Source organism: Cyanistes caeruleus, unplaced genomic scaffold, assembly GCF_971803275.1.
Source record: "Cyanistes caeruleus unplaced genomic scaffold, bCyaCae1.hap1.1 HAP1_SCAFFOLD_100, whole genome shotgun sequence".
NCBI classification, from domain to species: Eukaryota; Metazoa; Chordata; class Aves; order Passeriformes; family Paridae; genus Cyanistes; species Cyanistes caeruleus.
Window position 1 is genome coordinate 40965 of NW_028255902.1, and position 22996 is coordinate 63960.

The 22996-nt window shown below is 57.3% G+C and overlaps 3 protein-coding genes and 1 long non-coding RNA gene across 6 annotated transcripts in view; 2 read left to right on the top strand and 2 right to left on the bottom strand.

Annotated features, from left to right (window-relative positions):
* LOC111922197 (serine/threonine-protein kinase pim-3-like) overlaps positions 1-17897 on the bottom strand; it is a 39232-nt gene extending 21335 nt beyond the window's left edge. Inside the window, exons 1-3 of one of the 3 annotated variants that reach the window (XM_086873562.1) lie at positions 16895-17897; positions 15751-16694; positions 15266-15452 (exon numbers count right to left, since the gene is read on the bottom strand). In XM_086873562.1, coding sequence (XP_086729688.1) covers positions 15349-15452; positions 15751-16018 — 372 coding nt within the window. In that variant the 5' untranslated portion in view covers positions 16019-16694; positions 16895-17897 and the 3' untranslated portion in view covers positions 15266-15348. Of the gene's footprint in view, positions 1-15265; positions 16695-16894 lie in introns of those variants that run through there. The other 2 variants (XR_015281887.1, XM_086873561.1) reach the window with 2 other exon arrangements.
* Positions 1-22996, bottom strand: part of LOC147646347 (uncharacterized) — a 63998-nt gene that overhangs the window by 23790 nt on the left and 17212 nt on the right. The gene's annotated exons all lie outside the window — the stretch shown is intronic.
* LOC147646350 (olfactory receptor 14J1-like) lies at positions 155-2162 on the top strand. Its single transcript, XM_086873547.1, has 2 exons — positions 155-361; positions 1034-2162. The coding sequence occupies exons 1-2, from the start codon at positions 262-264 to the stop codon at positions 1987-1989; spliced, it is 1056 nt and encodes a 351-aa protein (XP_086729673.1). The 5' UTR covers positions 155-261; the 3' UTR covers positions 1990-2162.
* On the top strand, positions 2967-22067 carry LOC147646351 (serine/threonine-protein kinase pim-1-like). Its single transcript, XM_086873576.1, has 4 exons — positions 2967-3017; positions 10601-10967; positions 11493-11669; positions 21964-22067. The coding sequence occupies exons 1-4, from the start codon at positions 2967-2969 to the stop codon at positions 22065-22067; spliced, it is 699 nt and encodes a 232-aa protein (XP_086729702.1).

The following is a 22996-nucleotide window of genomic DNA, read 5'->3' on the forward strand; positions in this document are numbered from 1 at the left end:
ACTTTTATACAGATCCCCATGCCAAGACACAGCAAATGTCTCAATGCAAATACCTGAGGGTGACTGTCCTGCACTGGTGCTGCCTGGCAGGGGCTGGGCAGGGCTGGGCAAGGAAAGGCTTTTCCTCAGGGCCTGGCTCTCTCTCCTTGCCTTGCCCAGGTGCTCCCGGCATTGCTGACAGCTCTCTGGGAATGGCAGCTCCAGCTGCAGGGCAGGCCCAGCCCTTGGGCTCCTCCTGTGCAGGCTGGGCACAGCAATGGGATGTCCCAGCTCCCTCTGCCCCAGGAGCTCTGGGCAGGGCAAGCTGGGAGGCTGGGAATGACCCGACTCTCCTCCAGCAGTGCCATGGACAGGACCCTTGGTGTGTCCTTGGGATGCCACCCAAGCTGTCAGCTGTCTCCAGGGGACACTGAGGACAGAAGTGTCCTTGGCCAGGAGTGGGGCTGAGACTCTGAGAAAGACTGAACCAGTTTGCTCTGCTGTGTGTCCCTCTGCTCTCAGCTGTGTCAGGCTGATTTTCAGGGAAACACAGTGCCTGCCTTCAGTCTCAGAAAGGGCATCTGGGGACAGATGGAGTGACAGAGCAGCTCCCTGCACCCTTCACTGAGTTACAGCCAATGCTCCTGCATTGCACATTTCTCTCTGATCTCTCTGGGCACAGCAGGAAACCCTCTCAAACTGCCTTTGGCCATCACCATTCCTGAGCCCTGGGACAGGAGATGCTGCCAGGCTCCTCTGCCTCAGGAGCAGTTTGGGATGATGCAGTCCAACCCCAGGACTGGCCCCTGACCCCGTTCCCATGACCCCACTGCTGCAGAGCAGAGCTGACTCCTCACTGTCCATGGGCAGAGCCCCTGCTCATCACAGCAACAAGGCCAGATCCCAGCAGAGCTCCAGGCACGGGGCTGAAGGAAGGGCTCTGAGAAAAGGAAAATTGGGTGGCACAGAGCAGCAGGAGCCGGGCTGGGAGAAAGGACTTGGACATTGCTCAGTAAAGTCTCCCCTGACTTGTCACTTTCCCTTCTTTCAACAGGACTCCATGGCCAGAGTGAAGAAATGTCCAACAGCAGCTCCATCAGCCGCTTCCTCCTGCTGGCATTGGCAGACACGCGGCAGCTGCAGCTCCTGCACTTCTGCCTCTTCCTGGGCATCTCCCTGGCTGCCCTCCTGGGCAACGGCCTCATCATCAGCGCCGTAGCCTGCAGCCACCACCTGCACAGCCCCATGTTCTTCTTCCTGCTCAACCTGGCCCTCACTGACCTGGGCTCCATCTGCACCACTGTGCCCAAAGCCATGCACAATTCCCTCTGGGACACCAGAGACATCTCCTATGCAGGATGCGCAGTCCAACTATTTTTTTTTTTGTTTTTCGTCTCAGCAGAGTTTTATCTCCTGACCATCATGTGCTACGACCGCTACGTGTCCATCTGCAAACCCCTGCACTACGGGACCCTCCTGGGCAGCAGAGCTTGTGCCCACATGGCAGCAGCTGCCTGGGCCAGTGGCTTTCTCACTGCTCTGCTGCACACAGCCAGTACATTTTCCCTGCCCCTGTGCCAGGGCAATGCCCTGGGCCAGTTCTTCTGTGAAATCCCACAGATTCTCAAGCTCTCCTGCTCCAAATCCTACCTCAGGGAACTTGGGCTTCTTGCTGTTCATGTCTGTTTAGTACTTGGATGTTTTGTGTTCATTGTTTTCTCCTATGTGCAGATCTTCAGGGCTGTGCTGAGGATCCCCTCTGAGCAGGGACGGCACAAAGCCTTTTCCACCTGCCTCCCTCACCTGGCTGTGGTCTCTCTGTTCCTCAGCACTGCCTCATTTGCTCACCTGAAGCCCCCCTCGATCTCCTCCCCATACCTGGATCTGGCCCTGTCAGTTCTGTACTCGGTGGTGCCTCCAGCCCTGAACCCCCTCATCTACAGCCTGAGGAACCAGGAGCTCAGGGCTGCAGTGTGGACACTGATGACTGGATCATTTCAGAAACATTGAACTGCTGGCCAATTTCTGCAAATCACTTGTAATAAAAGTAATCTTTGATACTTATTGTTGGTTTCATTTTGGAGGTTCTTTTTCTTTGTTTTACTTTTCAATATTGTCCACAAAGAAATGTCATTGTGCCATTTCTCATTTTGTTTCTCTTCACCTTCCCTGTGCCCACACACTATGTCAATAAGGAGCTGAGGTCTTGGTGGCTTTAAAGGAACTAAAGGATCTCCCAGCAAAGTTTTCTCCAGAGATGCCCCTTTTGTTCCCTTCTCTGGAGCTGCAGCAGCAGTGTCTGTGTGCAGAGCTGGGGCAGATCAGTGCTGGCACAGCAGCTGTGGCCAGGAGCAGCAGCACTTGGTGTTGCCAGTGCTGCTCCCGTGCCACTGCCCCGCTGCCCTCCTGGCCCTGGTGTTGCTGCAGGGCCTGAGTGCTCTCGGGGCCGGGCACAGCCCTGGGGGTGGCAGTGCCGGGGCTGCAGCAGGGACAGGCCATGGGCACTGCTGGGGCAGCGCTGACGCCTCAGGGCAGGGCCTGGGGGCTCCAGGCTCCTTGCCCAGGCTCTCTCAAGAACACGGCCAGGCCAAAGCTCAGCACAGAAAACCCCCGTGAGCAGCCCCAGGCTGGCCGTGGGCAGGTTGGGGGCAAACAGCATGGCTGGGGCTCTGCAAGGTCCCTGGGGGAGACGGGAAGGAGCAGCAGAGCAGGGGCTGATCCATCCCCACTGCGCTGGACACCCCAGGGCAGCGTCCCAGAGCGTCCTCATGGAGCTGCCAACAACATCCCCCCTGTGCAGCCCTGGCCTCTCCCCCAGCTCAGAGAGGTGCCGCATCCTTGCAGGCACAGACACGGCAGCACTGGCTCAGGAGCCCCTGTTTGCACTGCCCAGAGCAGGCGTCAGCACCCCCATGGTGCTGCTGTGGGGAGATGAACCTGAGGGAGCACAAATGCCATCAGCCCCTGGGGCCAGGAAGGGCTGGGGGATGGGAGGGAAACCACTCAGGTTTGTCGTGGCCTCTGAAGTCACACAGAAAGTTTGTTCCCATGAGCTGTGAGTTTCCTGTGCCACTGCAGACGTTGTTGCTCAGAGCCAGGGCTGCCTGGCAGCCACCCCCAAACTGCTCTGAGCATTTCCTTTGCTTCCCCTTTGCTTTCTTTCCTCTTCCCACTCCAGATATCTTTCTGTTGCCCACTCCTGTTCCCTCCCCTGCTAACAGCCCATCCCTGTTTGCCCTTTCCTTTCTGGCCCCACTCCCCATTTCAGTTCCCCTGTTGGCACCACAGGAATGTCCCCTGGGGAACAGGATCATCCTACAAGTGCTTCAGGAATTGTCTGCAGGGTCCTGCAGTGCCTCGTGCTGCTCCCTTGCCAGAGGCAGCACAGGCCAGGGGGGCACATCTGGGCTGCTGTGTCTGGCTCTGGGGCTCCCTGTTCTGGGCAATGAGGAGGAGCTGCAGAGGCTCTGCAGGACTGACAGGATGGGCTTTGGGACCTGTGTGGAGAAGCTGAGGGACCTGGGCTGCTGCACCTTCTGAAGAGGAGGCCCAGGGTTCATCCTGCACCAGCTGCAAGGGTGGTTTGAGAGAATCACAGAATCAGCAAGGTTGGAAAAGACCTTGGATATCATCAAGTCCGAATTGTACACTGACACACCTTGTCTTCCCTGAGCCTCCAGGATAAACAACCCCAGCTCCCTCAGCTGCTCCTTACAGGACTTGTGCTCCAGACCCCTCACCAGCCTTGTTGCCCTTCTCTGGACACGCTCCAGCCCCTCCATGGCCTTCCTAAATTGGGGGCCCAGAAATGGACACAGCACTTGAGGTGCTGCCCAACCAGTGCAGAGTAGAGGGGAGGAATCCCTGCCCTGCTCCTGCTGGCCACACTGTTCCTGATCCAGGCCAGGAGCCATTGGCCTCCTTGGCCACCTGGGCACACTGCTGGCTCATGCCCAGCCTGCTGTCCATCAGTGCCCCAGCTCCCTTTCTGCCTGCCTGCTGTCCAGCCACTCTGTCCCCAGCCTGGAGCACTGCAGGGGTTGTTGTGGCCAAAGTGCAGGACCTGACACTTGGACTTGTTAAACCTCACCTTGTTGGGTTTGGGCCCTGGATCCAGCCTGTCCAGCTCCCTGTGCAGAGCCCTCCTACCCTGCAGCACATCAACACTCCCAGCCAACCTGGTGTCACCACGGTTCCATGGGGCCCTAGAGTGTCACAATGGTCTCCAGGATTCCATGAGGCCTCCCAGCAATCCAATTTTGGATCAAACTGGGAGTGACTGGACTCATACTGGGAGTATCTGAGAGTGACTGGGAACACACCATGCACATCATCCCCCATACTGGGGGTGACTGGGAGCAACTGGGAGCATGCTGGGAGCCAATGGCATCATACTGGGACTGACTGGGTTGATCTAGCCAGAGGCAACTGGGACCATCCTGGGAGTGCTGCCTTGTGACAAGGATCATACTGGAGCTTACTGGGCTCATGATGGTGTTGAAAGGGAACAACTGGGATCTCTGAACACCAAAGGTTCCTTTCCTGCTCACTGACGAAGGAGCTTCCCAGTATCCATGTGTGAGGTGACCTTCACCTGAACCAGATGCTGTTAGGAGAAAAAGCTGCCTGTGCTGGAAAATCCCACACAACAAGTCAATGCCAAGAGAGCATTTTGCTTTCACAACTTCCCTCCTGGAGCCACAGTCTTTTGGATCACACAGCAAGCAAGAGAACAGCACAAAATACAAGGCTGTGTCCAGTTTTTGGCTGGATCAGCAAACAGAGGGAGGAATGCCAGGGTTCACTGCCACAGACTTTTCTCCTCTTGGGGAACAGAACCCCCCCAGGCTCCATTCCAAATGCTGTGCACACCCTGCTGGCTACAAACAACCCCTTTTTAAAGAAGTTGTTGGCAGGAGCTTTCCCAAATAAATGGCATCTTAATGGCAATTTTCATTCAAAATCACCTCAGTTCCAAAGGAAGAACAGAAAGCCCACAGCAATCCCAAAGGCACATATGGTGCACCTGGGGAAATCCTCGACTTAGGGGCCCAGTGGGTTAAAAAATACCCATAAGAAGCCACAGAGTGCAGAGTGCAAACTGCAGCAACCACTTGCTGGATCATTTTGGCTGTGCTGCACACACCTACGGACTGTCTGTCCCCCTGCCAGGACAGAAGGACACCCGTCAGGGGCTGGGCTGGCTGCTGAGAATGCCTCGGGCAGGAGGATCCTCAGGCAATGAGCAGGTGCCCAGAGCCGCTCTGACACTGAGGCCTCTGTGCCCCACAGCAACGGGAACACCACAAGGACACGGCAACGTTCCTGTGACATCACAGCAGCAGCTCCCCCAAAAACCGCCTGGAAGGTTCTCCTGGGTCACCAAGGAGCACAAAGGATCCTCAGAGGGCACAACCTATTGCTCAAGGGATCCAAGAGGAGCTCAGAAAATGCAGCAAATGAGGACACCCCACAGCCCAGCCTGAACACTGAGAAGGAACAAAGATGTGACCAAACCAAAGGAAACACAGCTTTTGGTCACTGATGCTTCTGACTAAAACCAGCAAGGCTTGTTTCATCTGGGATCTTTGTTCTAGTTCTAGAAACAAGCCAGGTTCTCTACTGTCAATGTACAGAAAGCAGGAACTTGGGGGAAAGAAGGCTGAGAGTGCCAAAGCCTTGTGTGACTCCTTGGACATCTTGTGGCTGAGGGTGTCCAAGGCAATGGACTCACAAGTGGGGTCCCTGCCCTCCCCACTGACAGCTGCCATCTCTCCTTCAGCCCCACACGTGTCTCCAACAACCTCCTGTCAAGGGCCTCCATCCACACATTCCATCACCAGCCACAGATCCTCATCCACGAGGTCAGCCAGCATCCCTGAGGCCACAGCAGGGAGTGCTCCTGGCATCTGGTAGAGCACTGTGGCTTTCCTGGGATCCTTCTGGTGCCTGTGGCTGAGAGGAGTGGGGTGGATGGAACCAGGACGGGTCACAGATCAGCAGCCCCACTGCAAGCAGTGCTTTCTCCTGCTGTGTGGGGACCGTGGGGTGACTGATATTGGGACTCCTCTGGCTTTGGCTCCTGCAGAGCACACAGTGGCTCAGACACTGGGCTGAGGGAAGGGGTGCCATGGAAACCCAGCACAGGCATTTCTCTTTGGAGAGGGGGTTCTGCAGGGAGAAGGGAGAAGAAGAGACTTTCCTGTCTGCTGAGATTCCCCCTCCTCCTTCAGCAGCCATTCCACAATCCATCAGTACCAGAGTTCATAGGATCACTTCCATGCCAGGGAGCACAAGGCACTCAAAACTGAACCCTGCCAGAGCCCAGCCCTGCCTGCCCATTTGGAGGGTGTGGGGGAATGGAATTTCAGCAGGAGCTGACCCACAATGATACTTTGCCACTTGTGGGTTTCTCACAGCCTTAGAAGGAGTTTGAGATCTCTGTCCCCAACACCTGCTCACCCTTCAAGTGCACACACGAGCCTGGGGGCAATTCAGGTTCCCTGGAGTGGTGGCTGCTTCCCTTGGAAACAGGAGCTGTTGTCTTTTCCAGTGTGCTTAACTCCCTTCTACCTATTAGAAAGTGGGTGAGTAAAGGAAATGACCCTGGAGGAAGGGGACCAGAAACTGGGAAAAGGATGAAACATATCTGAATTACAAATGAAATCTATTTCAATTTATTTCTTTACTACTAATCTATTACAAACAAAAACATGTTTCTGAGCTGATTGTTGGGATTCAGAAGAATTATTATTCAAGAAATAAACTTGTTCTTGTTGTTATTATTATTTATTAGTATTACATTTCACTGTCAAGACTTTTAAATCTTAGACATGAATAACAATGGCTGGATGTCTCTCACAGGGAAAATTCCCTTGCTTTTCTCACTGGGATTAAACTGTACAGTCATTTCCAAGTTGCCAGTGGATTCTAAAGATGGAAAATCCTGTTAATGCTGGGTTTGGTGTGGTTTGGAGCTGGGGAAGGGTCTCATCCCCTCCCAGAGGTGCCCCAAGCCTGCTCTGCTGCCACATCTGCACTCGCGGCCCCTCACGGCTGCTCTGCCCTGGGGACATGGTGGGACCCCTCCTGCCAGGGCTGAGGCTCCTCATGGCCCTTCACAACCCCTCATGGCCTCATAGAACCTCTCATGGCCCCATAGAACATCTCTTGGCCCCTCACAGCCCCTCATGGCCCCATAGAAACTCTCATGGCCCCATAGAACATCTCTTGGCCCCTCACAGCCCCTCATGACCCCACAGAACCTGTCCTGGCCCCTAAAATCTCTCATGGCCCCATAGAACCACTCATGGCCTCTCACATCCCCTCACGGCCCCTCACAGCCCCAGGGGCTCCTCCCAAAGGAGAAGGGGTCGGGCCCTGCTCACTCTCCTTTTATTTCGGTCCCTTCACAGCGCCGAGTAAAGAAAGGCTGAATGGAGCCTTTCCCCAGCGTTTCCCTCGGGGTTCATTGCGGGCTGAAGCTCTGTGCTGGCGCTGGCCCCAGCACCAACATCCCTGCAGCCCCCAAGGCCTTTGCTGTCCCCCCGTGTCCATTCCCTGTCCCCGAGTCCCGCCCGGCTCTGGCAGCAGCAGCAGCCGCAGCGCAGCGGGCGCAGGCCCGGCCCGGCCGGGGCTCCCGGCCAGGAGCAGCAGCAGCGCCGGCCCTTCCCACCTGCTCCTGCCTCGGCTTCCCAGGGCTTTTGCCAGGGCAATGCTGGACTACAGCAACAATCCCCCACAAACAGTCCTGATTCCTCAGGGCCCGCCTCTGCTGCCCTCAGCCAGCCCTCAGAGGAAGAAAGGATCGGGATCCAGCGCTGTTTTCAGCCCTGTTTTACTCACCCTGAGGTGACAGCAGGAGGCTGTTGGTGCCCTGGCCTTGGCAATTGTAGATCCCGACTGCTCTCACCCCTCTTCTGCTTGCCACTTGAATTTTAGCAGTACAGCTGCAATTGCCTCTTTCAATCAGTGCTACCCACTGTGCTTTGTCACAGGGAACTCAGGATTTTTGTTTCAGGCATCATGATCACTAGAGATCAAAATGCTCCCAAGTCCCTCAGCACTAAGTCGAGGGAAATTAAAGCCACACAGGTCACATTTGCAGTGTTCAAACACAGCCCTGTTGCTGCTGCTGCTGCTGAAATAGAATCAACTGACAGAGGCCATCACAGAAATTGCCTCTGCAGTGGCAAATCAAATGAAAAAATCCACCAGGAGAAAGAAAAACCAGAACTTCCCAACTCGCTTCATTGTTTCTTCTGAGCAGCAGAAGAAAAAGGAACAGGGCACCTTTCAGGCAGCTCCACAAGCTCAGGGTTCTCCATTTCATTGGGAATCTGAGATGCAATTGGCCTTGTTAAAAGGATAAAAGCAAAGGGAATGAATTGGGAATTATTAGGAAAAAATGACCCCTCTTACACACAAAGTTCACCAAGTCATTCCCTGCATTTCTCCTTTTCACATTCTTTCTCTCATCCACTGAGAGGTCCAGCTTATCATGTTCTGCTGCTTATCATCAACTGATTGTGCTCTTGATTTCTCCCACTGCAAGAGATGTAGAATCATCTCAACTGAACACAGAAACAAACTCCCTCTGTCAGCCCATCTTCATGTTCCAGGTCACTTTCCAGATGTCCATGGGGCTGTTGGAATGATGAGCTCTCCACTGCTGGCTGCAGGCTCTGGAGATTCTTTCTCCACATTCAGCCAGGCTTGTATTCCCCAACAATTCCTGGCAGCCCATCATGTTTTCTTTGGGTAGAAGAGGAACAATGAAAATCTCACCAATGGCACAACTCCCCTGTGCACAAGGAAAAGAGAGAACAAGTTGTCAAGTTCTTCAAACATTTGTCCTGCTTTGCTGCAAGAGTTGTGCTGCACTCACAGTGTGGGGAGCCAAGAGAAGCTGCAGCTGGGGGCACATCTTGTGACAGGAGCTGCGCCTTGTTCTCCAGGACAGGTTTTTGGAAAGAACAGATGGGGCTGGGGAGAAGATTCTGGGAAAATTGAAACAGCTTTTTTAAGAAATGAAAATAAAATCAAAAGAAACAACCAATATGTTTTTTCTCTATTTTTCTCTATTTATTTTTATGTTCCCCTTTTCCATCTTGCACTGTTTGTCCATCCCATTCATTCCAAATGGCTCTCACCTCTAAGATCTGAGACTTGGCAAGTTTTAGACCCTGTAAAATACCCTGAGCTATAGCCAGTTTGCCTTGCCCTGTTTTCCTTGGAAAGCAATGCTGGAGACACAAGTGCAGTGCTTGGCTCAGGTACAAATTCTGCATTCAGGGAATGTGCTCAGACGGTGTCTGAGCCTCAGCAGGGACAAGGCACAGCAGCAGCCAAGGGCATTGCTGTGCCCCTGTGCAGGAGTCCAGACTCTGGCTCTTGGCTCAGCAGGGCAAAGTTGCCGTGTTTGGCCAGGCTCAGGGGCTGCCCGGGGAGCGCGGGGCTCGGGGCGGGGCCGAGCGGACAACGGACAAACGGACACGGGGACAAACGGCCCCGGTGCTTCAGTTGCAGCGGCAGCGGCGGCAGCAGCAGCAGCGGCGGCAGCAGCAGGAAGCGAATTTAAAAATTTTCTGTCTCTCTTCTCCTTCTCCCGCGGTCCCGCATCCTCTCCCGGTCTCCCTTTCCCAGTGCCCCCTCATCTCCCACTTTCCTCTTTCCCCGTGCCCACCCGGGCCATGCCCCCAGCCCGCCCCCGGCCCCGGGCGGGGCTGCCCCGGCCCCGTCCCCGTCTCCGTCTCCATCCCCGGCCGTCCCTCCGCGGTCTCGCCTCCGCCCAGCTCTGGCTGTGCTGGCTCTGGCTGTGCTGGGCGGGCATCAGTGCCTGGGGCTGGGGCGGCATTGCCGCCCTTTGGCTCCGCCTGGCCCGACCCCGGCCCCGGCCCCGGCCCCGGCCCCGGCCCCGGCCCCGGCCCCGGCTCCGGCCCCGGCCCCGGCTCCTCCCGGGGCCCGCGGAGGACACAGGCGGTGCGGCCGCTGCCGCCGCCTCCGCTGCGGCTTCCCCGGCCCGAGCTCCGCCGCTGTCGCGTTCCAATGAGGGAACGCCTGCGGGTGCCCGGCCCGGGGAGCTCGGGGAGCGCTCGGGGGCCGTTCCTGGCCCCGGGCCGAGCACTGACGGCCGCGTCTCTTCCCCAGGGAAGGCGCAGCAGGCCCTGCAGCAGCGCTACCGAGTGGGTTCACTGCTGGGGCGCGGCGGCTTTGGCAGAGTTTTTGCGGCCACTCGGCTCTCGGACGGACTCCCGGTGAGCAGAGGGGCCGGCGGCGGGCGGAGGAGGAGGAGGGGGCGGAGGAGGAGGATGGGGCTGGACACGGTGGGCGGTGAGCTGAATCCGCTGTTCCCTTTGGCTTGCAGGTGGCCATCAAAAAGGTGCCACGGAACCGCGTCCGGCACTGGGGCGAGCTGGTGAGTGAGCGGGGCCAGCGGCAGAAGCCGGGCCGTGCCGGGCGGGGATGAGCCGGGGCCCGGCAGGGTGGGAGCCGTCAGGACACCTGGAGGGAGAGCGGGCGTGGGGCCAGCGGAGGGCACAGAGCATCCCGGGCTGGCTGAGGGCTTCCCGAGCCCTGGCACGGCCTCAGCCCCACTGACGGCACCGTGCTCCTCCCGCAGCCCGACGGCACCAGCGCACCCCTGGAGATAGTGCTGCTGGACAAGGTGTCCACAGGCTTCCCCGGTGTGGTGCAGCTGCTGGAATGGCTTGAGCTCCCCAACACCATCGTGATGGTGCTGGAGCGCCCGGAGCGGTGTCAGGACCTGCGACGTTTCATTCGGGCACGGAGGTTCCTGTCCGAGGAAGAGGCGCGGGAGCTGTTCCAGCAGGTGCTGGCGGCCGTGCGGCACTGCACCAGCTGCGGGGTCCTGCACCGAGATATCAAACCTGAGAACGTCTTGGTAGACCTGGACACCGGCGAGGCAAAACTGATCGACTTCGGCTGTGGCACCTACCTGCAGGACACAGCCTACACTCAATTTGCAGGTGAGCCCACACAGGGGTGGTGATCCTGGTCCTGGCATCTCCTGGCCCAACCTGGGTGTGGCAGCAGGGATTCTCCCAGGACTGGGGCTGGGGCTGGGGCAGCCAGCCTGACAAAATCCCCCGTGGGTGGGGATAGCAGAGAGGGGCGGCAGAACCTGTGCACCAGCTGGTTTGGTGTGCAGGTGAGAATGGGCTTGGACTGCTCTGCTCACCTGGTTTGCCTTGGTTCAAGATATTTTTTGGGCAATGCCAGCAGGGAGGATGTGGGTGTGGTTTTTCCCCAGCACTGAGTGGGTATTTCACTTTGTGTGTCATGGTCGGGCCTTGCCAGGGTTTCTGCTGCCCTCTTCCAGCACCAGTGGCTTCTTTTCCAACCCCAGGTTTGTACCCAAGTCCCAGGTGCTGGCGAGAGGGCAGCAGGTCACCCCATGTGCCACTGGGGCAGCCCCCACATGCCCAGGGATGCTGGGGCCAGGCTCTGGGAGCAGCAGCATCCCCCTGATGAGCTCCATCCATATTCCATAGGAACACCGTCATACAGCCCCCCGGAATGGAACGACTTTGGCTGGTACCATGGCGAGGCAGCGACCATCTGGTCCCTGGGCATCCTGCTGCATGAGATGGTCTGCGGGGAGCACCCTTTCAGGAGGGGCAGGAACATCAGATGGGGCCAGCTCCCGCTGCCACAACGGCTCTCCCAAGGTGGATCCTCATCCCTGGGCACAGGGGGAACACCAGTGTTGGGAGACAGCAGCGGGCTCGTGAGCATCCCGCTCTGGCAGCTGCTGAGGAGGTGGCACATGTCCTGCTCTCCTGCTCTCCTCCAAAGCAAAGAATTGATGGGAAAGTTTAGGCCCAGCTCTGAGCACATCCAGCGTGGTCTGGGCACGGGAATAGTGGGGCAAAGCCGACAGGAGCCTTCTCCAACTGACCAGTGGTTTGTGGTTTCTCTCCCCAGACTGCCAGATTCTGATCAGGTGGTGTTTATCCCTGAACTCCTTGGACAGGCCCTCATTAGAAGACCTGTCCTGTGATCCCTGGATGCAGGATATTCATCAGCCCTAGAAGAAGGGAGAGAGCCACAGGCACAGTGATGCAGGGACCTGGTAAGTTACAGCTCCACACATGCCCTGGCAATCAGCAGCAAAGAAACCCAGACTTTTTTGTCCTGCCTGTGTCACTGCACTGGGGTCATCGAATGGGATCACACAGCCCTTGTGCTGGAGCTGAGCTGCTCTGCCCAGCACTGGTGGGCACCATCTGAGCTGGTTTTGCTTGTCCTGCTTCACTGACAGCTGGGCCCTGGGCAGAACCCTGACAGCCTGGTGTCACCCCAGGGAAGAAGGAGCCCCTGGAGAAGCTGTACCAGGTGGGGCTGCTGCTGCTGCTGCTGGAGACATGGAGGACAGCAGCAAGGATGACAACCTCTTCCTCCACCTGGTCAGCGGGAGCTGGCGATGATGGACTTTGATTCTGGCACCTTCTTCAAAGCCAGGCTCCACAGGGAATTTTCAGGTAAGTCCAGACCCAGGGGGATGCTCCCAGATTTGTGCATTGGCTGGGAACCAAAGGTTTCCCCTTTGCTGGAGCGGATGCAACTGATTCCTCAGTGGCTGCCCAGCTGGTTTTTGGCAGGGCTGGGGGCGTGGGCTGGGGTGGTGACGAAATGGGAGTGGGATCCTGGCCCTGCCAACAGCCCCCAGCACCCACCGTGCCCCGGGCTGGGGCTGGGGCAGCCAGCCCGACACAAACAAACCCCCATGGCAGGAGCACAGGTGGGACTCCAGAACCTGAGCACGGCTGCTTTGCTGTGCAGCCAAGGAAGGGCTTGGGCTGCTCCACTCCCCTGCTTTGCTTTGGGATCACCGTGATTTTGGGGGACAGTGCAGGGGGAAAGGGAGAAAGCATGGGCTTCCCTCACCCGTGGGTGGGTTTTTCCCCAGAATGTAGGAGTTGGGCCTTCCTCAAGCTCCTGACAGACATAAGATTTTTTTACCATTTTTCTTGTTTCCCCTTTTTGTCTGTGACCTATTTTCATTCATTTGTTGTTTGTTTTTCTAAAGGAAGCATTCTAGGTGGGGTCCAGTCTGGATCAGGAAGTGCTTGGGACCAGCTGTGGCGTGGATGGGCCGTGCCCTTGGAGAAGACTGAGGACATCGTTTGGGACCAGCTTTTCTTGTGGCAGCGGATGGTGTGAGGTGGGTCCTCATCTCCTTGGCATGGCTGGGACAAGAGCTTTTGGGAGCTGGCAGCGGGCACAGGAGCATCCCGCTCTGGGCAGCTGCTGAGGGGCTGGATCTGCCGTGGCTGGCTGCAGGCTGGGCACATGTCCTGCCCTCCTGCTCTGCTCCCCAAGGCAGCAGTGATGGGCAGCTTTGGGCCCAGCTCTGAGCACGGCCAGCATGGCCTGGGCACCGCGGCTGGCTGGGACAAGGGGACAGGAGCCTTCAGCTGACGGGCGGTTTCTGCTTTCTCTCCTTGCAGCCGGGCTCTGCGGATGCTGAGGCTGCTCTGGGCTCTGCCAGGGCTCTGCTGGGCTCAGCACCGGGCCGGGATCAGCCAAAGAAGAAACGCTGTGACCTGCAGCAGAGACTTGAGCATTTTGGCAATGCAGCTCAAGTCTGCAGAGTGTCCACCACCAAGGGAAAACATGACACCCCCCAAAAATTAAACTTGTTCCATAACTTCTGAAATGAAATCCATCTGGGATGACCCCAAATGATATTTTTCAGCTTCCTCAAGCTGTAGCTCAGCCCTTCTCTGAACACTTCTCTCCCCCACCTGCCTTTTACTTCACAACTGCTCCCTCCTTTCCCCCAGTGAGTTCCCAGCCCATCACAGTCTCCATCACACTGCAGCCTTCCTTGATGCCCCTCTCCACGAGGAAGGCCAAGCCCCAGTCTCAGGGACTGTTGGGGGTTAGGTGTCTTTGTTTTTTATTTCTGGCTTGCCCATAGGATTTTTACCCATTAGTTTGGGGTAAAACCTAACTGTGGGTACTTGGTGGGTGCTTGAAAAAAGACAAAGAGTTTGGCCGGGACCAAGGAGGGAAGGGGGCAGGAAAAAAAGGAGGGTGGCAGCAGTTTGGTGGGCTTTCTTCAGTTTTGGAGAAGGACACTTCGGGCGCAGAGTTGTTGTGGTGGGGAGAAGGGAATTTCACCATCACCCAGACGGAGCTGCTGCTGCTTCTCCTTCTCCCCTCTTTGTTGGTGGCCTCGCACCCCCTGTCCTGCCGGGACGTGTGGCAGTGCCAGGCACCGCCACGGAGCTGCTGATCCACCTCAGCCACCGGCCCAGGATCTCAGCTCATCCCTGCTGTTCCAGCTGAGTGTTCCTCAGAGCCCTGCAGGAGCACCGGGACTGCCCACCCGAGGGGGTTTGTGAAACAAAGCCTCTCCTCCATCCCATCTCAGCCGAGAAAGCTGTCACGGGCCCCCTGGTTCTGTTTTCTTGTTAATGCTGTAGTTATTGTTGTTTGTTTGCCTGGTTATAAATTCTAATAAAGAGCTGTTATTCCTATCCTCAGATCTCTGCTTGAAAGCCCCTTGATTTCAGAATTATAATAATTCAGAGGGAGGGGGGTCTACATTTTCATTCCAGGGGAGGCCCCTGCCCTCCCTAGCTGACACCTGTCTTCCAAAACAAAGACAGATGGGGAGTTTCTCCATCCTCCTTACCCTTGTGGGGCCAGCAGTGCTCTTGGTTCCTCATGCTCTTTTTGTGGGGCCTTTTGTGTCTGTGCCCCTCCGACTTAGGGGGACAGGGGATATTTGCTGCCCCCTTTCTGCTTCTGGGAAGCCTGTGCGGGCTCTTTGTCCCTCTCTGATTTGGGGGGTGCCAGTATTGTCACCATCCCAGCATCCCCCGGCTGCTCTTTGCCATCTGCCAGGCCAGGGGTGTTCTCTGTCCCCTTGCAATTTGTGGGGCTGGCACAGGCACAATTCCCCTCCTCTTTGGGGGGGCTGGCAGTCTCCCCTTCCCCCTCTGACTTGGGGGATGCTCTGGGCTATATCCATCACTTATTTTAGGTTGCCAGGTATTTATCTCCCTTCATTTTGGGGGGCCCGGGGATTGTCTCCATCCTCCTCCAGTTTTGAGGGACCTGGGAGAAGTCTCTGCCTCCAAGCAATTTGGGGGGACTGGTGCAGGCTCCACCCCCCTCTGATTTTGAGGGACAACCTGGAGGAAAGGCACCAAAATCTTGACAAAGGCTGAAGAGAACACTCTGATTACCCCTTTTGCCCAGAGGTTCCCTTAGCTGAAGTTGCTAACAAGGACCAGACTCGCCAGCCCGCAGTGGGTTTCGGGTTGTTTTATTTCCTGGGCCCTCAGTCCTGCGTGGGACACGGGAACTGGGTGCTGCAGAGGCTGCGGCAAGGCATCAGAAATGCCCGCCCAGCACCCAAGGGTGGTAGAAGATCTGCTCCAGCACTGGCCAGTCCATGGGGTGCTTGGACAAACAGCAGCGGATCAGATGTTGGCAGTCTGGGGAGAGAAGGCAGAAAGGGGCGCTCACTTGCAGAAGGCTCCTGCCCAGTTGCTCCTGGCGCCTGCAGAAGCCAGGCCACGCTGCGTGTGCTGGGAGCTGCCCTTGGCGGGAGAGCGGCACGGCAGGACAAGCGTCCCCTCCTTCAGCCAAGCGTGCCACACCCAGCCTGCCACGGGCCACCTGCTGCAGCCGGCCCTTGAGGGCACATGGACGTCCCGCGCAGCTGCGGGAGGGCCGGGCTGGGCTGTGCGGTGCCACCTGCCAAAGCCTGCCTGCTTCAGGCTGCGTACCAACCTGGAGAGACCTCCTGCGGGAAGAAGAGCTGCCCCAACACAGTGTCACACTCGTTCTCGAAGGGCAGGAACCCGCACACCATCTCCAACAGCAGCACGCCCAGGGACCAGATGGTCGCCCCATCACCGTGGTAGCAGCGCAGGCCGATCCACTCGGGCGGGCAGTACGTGCGTGTTCCTAGGGGAGACGGGCGGCGCTGCTCAGGCGCAGGCTGCTGCCTTCCAGAACCTGGCACCAGCCTCCTGCCAGAGGCAGGGGCTGCAGCCATGGCCACAACTTCCCCCCAAGGCCTGCCTGCCTCCCCCTGACAATGGGCCAAAGCCAAGAAACCATTCTGCAAGGCTGACAACACCAGTGGAGCAGCCCAAGGCCTTGTGGGCCTGCCAAGCCGAGGAGCCGGGGCCCGGCTTTTGCAGCCCCTTTCTGTCGGCAGGGCCAGCAGCCGGCTCCTGGGGCACAGCACCTGCCCCGTGCCACAGGGCAGCCGGCAGCCGGCTGAATGCCGCACCCCGCGGCCCAGGAGGGAATGGGGCTGTGCAGTGCCTGGCACTGGGAGCAGGGCCCGCGCTCTGGGCTCACTGGCAAACTCTGTGAAGGCCCGCTCCTGCAAGAAGATGCCGCAACCAAAGTTGATCAGCTTCAGCTCGCCAGTCTCCAGGTTGACGAGGAGGTTCTCTGGCTTGATGTCCCGGTGCAGGACGCCGCAGGCGGTGCAGTGCCACACGGCCTCCAGCACCTGCCAGGAAAAGCCAGCGCGCTGCCTCCTCGCTCAGGAACTCTTGCTCCAGCAGGACGTGCAAGAGATCCCGAGATTGCTCTGGACGCTCCATCACCAGCACGAAGCTGTCAGGCACCTGGAACCAGTCTAGGAGCTGGATGATTCTGCGGCAGCCAAAGCCCTTTTCCATTAGCACAATCTCTGTTGGAACACAGGTGCCGTCGGGCTGTGAGGAGAAGACAATGCCTCCATCACAGGGCCTGATGCTGCCAGGAACCCCCCGAGTGTCCGCATGTGCAGCGGTCACAGCCAGCGCCGGCCACCTTGCTCTGACCTGCTTCTAGGCTGCTCTCAGAGGCCCTGGCCTGGCCTGGGAATGTCCCTCCAGAGCCCCATGGCAGCCTCAGACAGCTCCTCAGGTCTCACCTGCTGGTACAGAAGCCTTGTTGGTATTTGGTGGCTGTATGGGAGCAGCTTCCTGGAGATGGAGGAAACTCCCTGGTCCCCCGGGAATCTTTTCATCCACCAGGCACAGGTTGTTGCCAGCTGGCACGTCCAGCACCGTCACCTGGGAGCTGTGGTCCGGCAGCTGCTGGCTCCAGGACACTTGCTGCTCCTCCCCCTGCTCCTGAGATGGCTCCCCTGGATCGGGCTGGGCTTCCACTTGGACCTGTGGGCTTTCCCTGGCCATGTCAGTGCTCAGGGATGCGCCCATGTTGTTGAAGTCCAAGGGTCCAAGGAAGCTGGGAGACCTGTCCCTGGGCTCTGCACCTTCTGCAGGCTGACAGGTCTGGCTGAGCCTCTCTGAGGGATGGAGGCTGTCAGAGATAGCGGAGGCTCCTGGCACCATGGACGTTCTCTGACCGCCTGAGCTTCTTGCACGGATGGCGGGTCTTCTCTGCTGTGCCATCCTTGCAAGGCTTGAGGCTCTCCCAAGGATGGCCAGTCTTGCTGAGAGCAGCCTCCTGAAGGGATGGTGGCTTCTGGAGAAGCTGGGAGAGCCACAGCAGGGCAGGTGGCCTCACCTCATCAGCTTCTCCAGTTCTTTCCACAACGCCAGCCACATCCCAAAGAAGAGCGGCACAGATGTCCCATTGCGTGCCCAGTGCCAGATCATCACTTCCTGCAGCTCTTGGGCCACTGCCATGCAGGGACCGCAGCTGCAGGAGCTCTCCAGAGGGCTTGCGGGAGCACCTGGCCGCCGGCGAGGGGTGGCCCGAGGCCTGGAGAACCTGGGAGCCGCAGGGGCTGCTCGGTTCTTCCATGGGCCTCTGGGCCTAACCCTGGGGCGCTTCCTCGTCTGCCGCCTCCGTGGTTGCCAGTGGCCACCGGCCCAGCAGACAGCCACAGCGGCCAGCAGCAGGACAAGGGCAGCCATCAGGACGCCACCGTCACCCATGGCTACGGCACGTCCCATGGCGACTGCACTGGCAGATGCGGGGGCTGGCCTGGTTTATATAGGGCTGGCGCGGTGATGTCACAGTGCTGTGGCCAGGACAGCTGTGTGACATCACGGCCCTGCAGCACACCAGAGCTCAACCCCTTTGTGACATCACGGCCCCACCCAATTCAGGGATCACAGCCCTGGCTCATCCCTGAAGATGAACATGGCCTGGAAAAGCCTGGAAATCAGAACCGGAGCTCAGCCCCTTGCAATGAATCCTTCCCTGGAGCAAGCGGCAGCACATCAGGAAGAGTGCTGCTGCCACCTGTGTCAAGCCCTGGCTCCCAGGACGCTGCAGTGGCACCAACTTCAAACAACCACTCCCCTGTGCCAGAGAAGATCCCCCAGAGACAAAGGGAGGGGAAGTTCCTCTGTCTCTGGGGAGCTCTCCTGAAATGGCTGGTGAGGACTGCAAGAGTTTTCTCTTAGCAGCTCACCAACTTCCGCAGAGTCTCCATTCTAAATAAATCTGGATATTCCAAAGAGCGCTCATGCTTGTCCCACTGCTCTGGTTTTGACTGCCATGGGGTTCCTCTCTTCCCAAGAGCTGGCACGTGCTGGGTTTGGATTCAAGATGGGAATGCTGTGATTCAGTCTGGGGTGGTTTGGTTTCTGCTGAGCAGGGCTTGCCCTCTTCAAGGACTTTGCAGTGTCCCTTGGTACAATGCGTGTTTTCCTCTGGGAAGGGAGGGGTGAGTGTTGAAGACAGAGGCAATAAATGCATTAGAAAACCTGCACTGTGTCTGTGTCCATGTTTGTCAGGTGACCATCCACATCCTGGAAGGGGATGATGTAATTTCTATTTTTTAATTTTTTTTTATTAATGGATTTAACAAGTCAATTTTTATTGTGCCTCACATTTTTGGCCACCTTCATCTCCAGCTGAGCTTTCCGTGCACCAGATTTCTTGCTGCAGTGGCAAGAAGCATCTCTGTATTCTTCTCCTGACCTTCATTCCTTGTCCTCTACCCGTCCCATCCCACCCCAGGGAGCAGGGACCGTCCTGGGGCAGATCCAGGAGGATATCCAGGACCATCCCTGCCTGGGACGGGTGCCAAGGAGATCCAGGAGGGTTCAGTGTCCAGCTCTAAGTCCTGGGACACCTTGTGCCGTGCTCCCAACAGCCCTGATTTTCAGGAAGGAGCCACAGCAGCCTCCCGGCCATCAATGGATTTTTCTTAAAGGAATTCGCTGTGTTGCTTGTTTCTGTTTTCCTGCTCTTTCTGAGCTCCTGTCAACATGGCATGGAGCTGGAAGAGGTGGAGAGGAGAAACGTCGGTAATGGGAAGACAGAGGGAAATTGCTGGGAAAAGGGAGAGACACACCCCTAACGGCGGCTGCAGAAAGCTCCACACGGTCCAGCCTGCCCCAAAACCAGGGAAGCCCTGGCTAAAATCCAGGAAAAACACTGCTGAGGATCCAAGGAATCCGAGCCATGATCTGTGTGGAGAGTGTCCCTTACAGGAGGAACGTGAATGGAACCGAGCGAGGCTAGGGCAGGAGGGTCAGAGCGAGCAGAGAAGGGGGGCCCATCAACATCCTAATTTACTGCTCCAGAGAAAGAAAAATTCCCAGCTTTAATTCCAAGGAGGATAATTTAATATCTCCTTGGCATCTGCAGATCTATGACCTGAATCCAGTCATGAGTTTCCTTCAGGTCTCCACCCTTGGGACCAGTTAGACAGATAGTAGGGTTAAACTCTTTCCCACTTGTTAAATCTGGATCTGCCCATTCCATGAGAGACTTTTAATTGTGTCCCTCAGAGAATCCTTCTGGAGCAGAAATCCCAGTGTGAAATGAACGGGAACAGGGAGTGTTGGGCGAAGAACTGACTAATGTGATATGGGAATGTGCCTCGCTAGGGATCCAAGCCAGCCGAATTTCACCCAGAAAAAAAAAAGAGGGATTAAGTTCAAGCCTTGGGAAGCATTTGATTAAGATGTGGCAAAGAGAAAGGGCTTATGGCAGTTAATATGTTAATCGACTCACCCCTTATAAGGTTATGTTTCTAGAATGTTCCTGGTTCTCTCCCCTGATTGGTTGTTATTTGTTGCAGTATTTTGCATATTTCTAACCCCAGTTTGTGGTTGGACCCATGCCCTCAGGCTCTGCCCTCAGACCTACCCTGTATATTTCTGTGTCTGCCCATAGTCCTGGTCTTTGGAGTTTGTCCCTATACTGCGCACGGTTTATGGGCGTTGTCCTTATTTTATTTCTCATTAAAGTGTTAATTTTAGGTGGACACAAACTCCATCATACCCTTTCATTTTATTTGCACCTCAATTCCCTGAAGTCAGAGATCCCTAAAGTATTAAAGGTACTGGTTTTCAATGGGATAGGATCCATTTAATTCCCAGAAAGAGGCACAGAGCTGGATTTGAATCCAAGTTTGGATTCAGCATGGGAATGTAGTGGACAGCACACCGATGGTTTCCATGTTGCTGAGCAGGGCTTGTCCTGTCCATTGACTTTGCAATCCCCGACTGGACAATCCATGTCCCATGCTCAGCCAGCAAAGAGGTGACACCATCACCGTTCCCCTCCTCATCCCCGTGTCCTATTTAGACAAGAATCTTCCTTCTCCTCTGCTCCAGAGGGTGCTCGAGTGCCCACAGGGAGCCCCTTCCTCGCTCCCGTGGAACTGGTGAGGGCTGGGGTGACGCAGGGCTGTGATGTCACAAAGGGGTTAAGCTCTGGTGTGATGCAGGGCCGTGATGTCACACAGCTGTCCTGGCCACAGCACTGTGACATCACCGCGCCAGCCCTATATAAACCGGGCCAGCCCCCGCAGCTGCCAGTGCAGTCGCCATGGGACGTGCCGTAGCCATGGGTGACGGTGGCGTCCTGATGGCTGCCCTTGTCCTGCTGCTGGCCGCTGTGGCTGTCTGCTGGGCCGGTGGCCACTGGCAACCACGGAGGCGGCAGACGAGGAAGCGCCCCAGGGTTAGGCCCAGAGGCCCATGGAGGAACCGAGCAGCCCCTGCGGCTCCCAGGTTCTCCAGGCCTCGGGCCACCCCTCGCCGGCGGCCAGGTGCTCCCGCAAGCCCTCTGGAGAGCTCCAGCAGCTGCGGTCCCTGCATGGCAGTGGCCCAAGAGCTGCAGGAAGTGATGATCCGGCACTGGGCACACAATGGGACATCTGTGCCGCTCTACTTTGGGATGTGGCTGGCGTTGTGGAAAGAACTGGAGAAGCTGATGAGGTGAGGCCACCTGCTCTGCTGTGGCTCGCCCAGCTTCTCCAGAAGCCGCCATCCCTTCAGGAGGCTGCTCTCAGCAAGACTGGCCATCCTTGGGAGAGCCTCAAGCCTTGCAAAGATGGCACAGCAGAGAAGACCCGCCATCTATGCAAGAAGCTCAGGCGGTCAGAGAACGTCCATGGTGCCAGGAGCCTCCACTATCTCTGACAGCCTCCATCCCTCAGAGAGGCCGTATGGCACTGCACGGCTTGCGGCGTCCTGCACCGGGACATCAAGCCAGAGAACCTCCTCGTCAACCCAGACACTGGGGACCTGAAGCTGATGGACTTCGGTTGTGGCACCTTCCTCCAGGAGCGGGCCTTTACAGAGTTTGCCGGTGAGCCCAGAGCGCGGGCCCTGCTCCCAGTGCCAGGCACTGCACAGCCCCAATCCCTCCTGGGCCACGGGGTGCAGCGTTCAGCTGGCTGTTGGAGATGGTGTGCGGGTTCCTGCCCTTCGAGAACGAGCGTGACACCGTGTTGGGGCAGCTCTTCTTCCCGCAGGAGGTCTCTCCAGGTTGGTATGCGGCCTGAAGAAGGCAGGCTTTGGCAGGTGGCACCGCGCAGCCCAGCCCGGCCCTCCCGCAGCTGCGCGGGACGTCCATGTGCCCTCAAGGGCCGGCTGCAGCAGGTGGCCCGTGGCAGGCTGGGTGTGGCACGCTTGGCTGAAGGAGGGGACGCTTGTCCTGCCGTGCCGCTCTCCCGCCAAGGGCAGCTCCCAGCACACGCAGCGTGGCCCGGCTTCTGCAGGCGCCAGGAGCAGCTGGGCAGGAGCCTTCTGCAAGTGAGCGCCGCTTTCTGCCTTCTCTCCCCAGACTGCCAACATCTGATCCGCTGGTGTTTGTCCAAGCACCCCATGGACCGGCCAGTGCTGGAGCAGATCTTCTACCACCCTTGGGTGCTGGGCGGGCATTTCTGATGCCTTGGCGCAGCCTCTGCAGCACCCAGTTCCCGTGTCCCACGCAGGACTGAGGGCCCAGGAAATAAAACAACCCAAAACCCACTGCGGGCCTGGAAGTTTTGTCCTGGTTAGCAACTTCAGCTAAGGGAACCTCTTAGCAAAAGGGGTAATCAGAGTGTTCTCTTCAGCCTTTGTCAAGATTTTGGTGCCTTTCCTCCAGGTTGTCCCTCAAAATCAGAGGGGGGTGGAGCCTGCACCAGTCCCCCCAAATCGGTGGGAGACAGAGACTACTCCCAGGCCCCTCAAGACTGGAGGAGGATGGAGACTATCCCCGGGCCCCCCAAACTGAAGGGAGATAAATACCTGGCAACACAAAATAAGAGATGGATGGAGCCCAGAGCATCCCCCAAGTCACAGGGGGAAGAGGAGACTGCCAGCCTCCCCAAAGAGGAGGGGAATTGTGCCTGTGCCAGCCCCACAAATTGCAAGGGGACAGAGAACACCCCTGGCCTGGCAGAGGGCAAAGAGCGGCCGGGGGCTGCCAGGATGGTGACAACACTGGCACCCCCCAAATCAGAGAGGGACAAAGAGCCCGCACAGGCTTCCCAGAAGCAGAAAGGGGGCAGCAAATATCCCCTGTCCCCCTAAGTCAGAGGGGCACAGACACAAAAGGCCCCATAAAAAGAGCATGAGGAACCAAGAGCACTGCTGGCCCCACAAGGGTAAGGAGGATGGAGAAACTCCCCATCTGTCTTTGTTTTGGAAGACAGGTGTCTGCTACGGAGGGCAGGGGCCTCCCTTGGAATGAAAATGTAGACCCCCTCCCTCTGAATTATTATAATTCTGAAATCAAGGGGCTTTCAGGCAGAGATCTGAGGATAGGAATAACAGTTCTTTATTAGAATTTATAACCAGGCAAACAAACAACAATAACTACAGCATTAACA

Bases quoted from the DNA above. Each gene is read 5' to 3' on its own strand.
- LOC147646350 (XM_086873547.1), top strand. From the start codon at position 262: ATGTCCCAGCTCCCTCTGCCCCAGGAGCTCTGGGCAGGGCAAGCTGGG. The intron at 362-1,033 runs GTGTGTCCTTGG...TTCTTTCAACAG, and splicing joins TGCCATGGACAGGACCCTTG to GACTCCATGGCCAGAGTGAA.
- LOC147646351 (XM_086873576.1), top strand. From the start codon at position 2,967: ATGGGAGGGAAACCACTCAGGTTTGTCGTGGCCTCTGAAGTCACACAG. The intron at 10,968-11,492 runs GTGAGCCCACAC...CATATTCCATAG, and splicing joins AGCCTACACTCAATTTGCAG to GAACACCGTCATACAGCCCC. The intron at 11,670-21,963 runs GTGGATCCTCAT...TTCTCTCCCCAG, and splicing joins GCCACAACGGCTCTCCCAAG to ACTGCCAACATCTGATCCGC.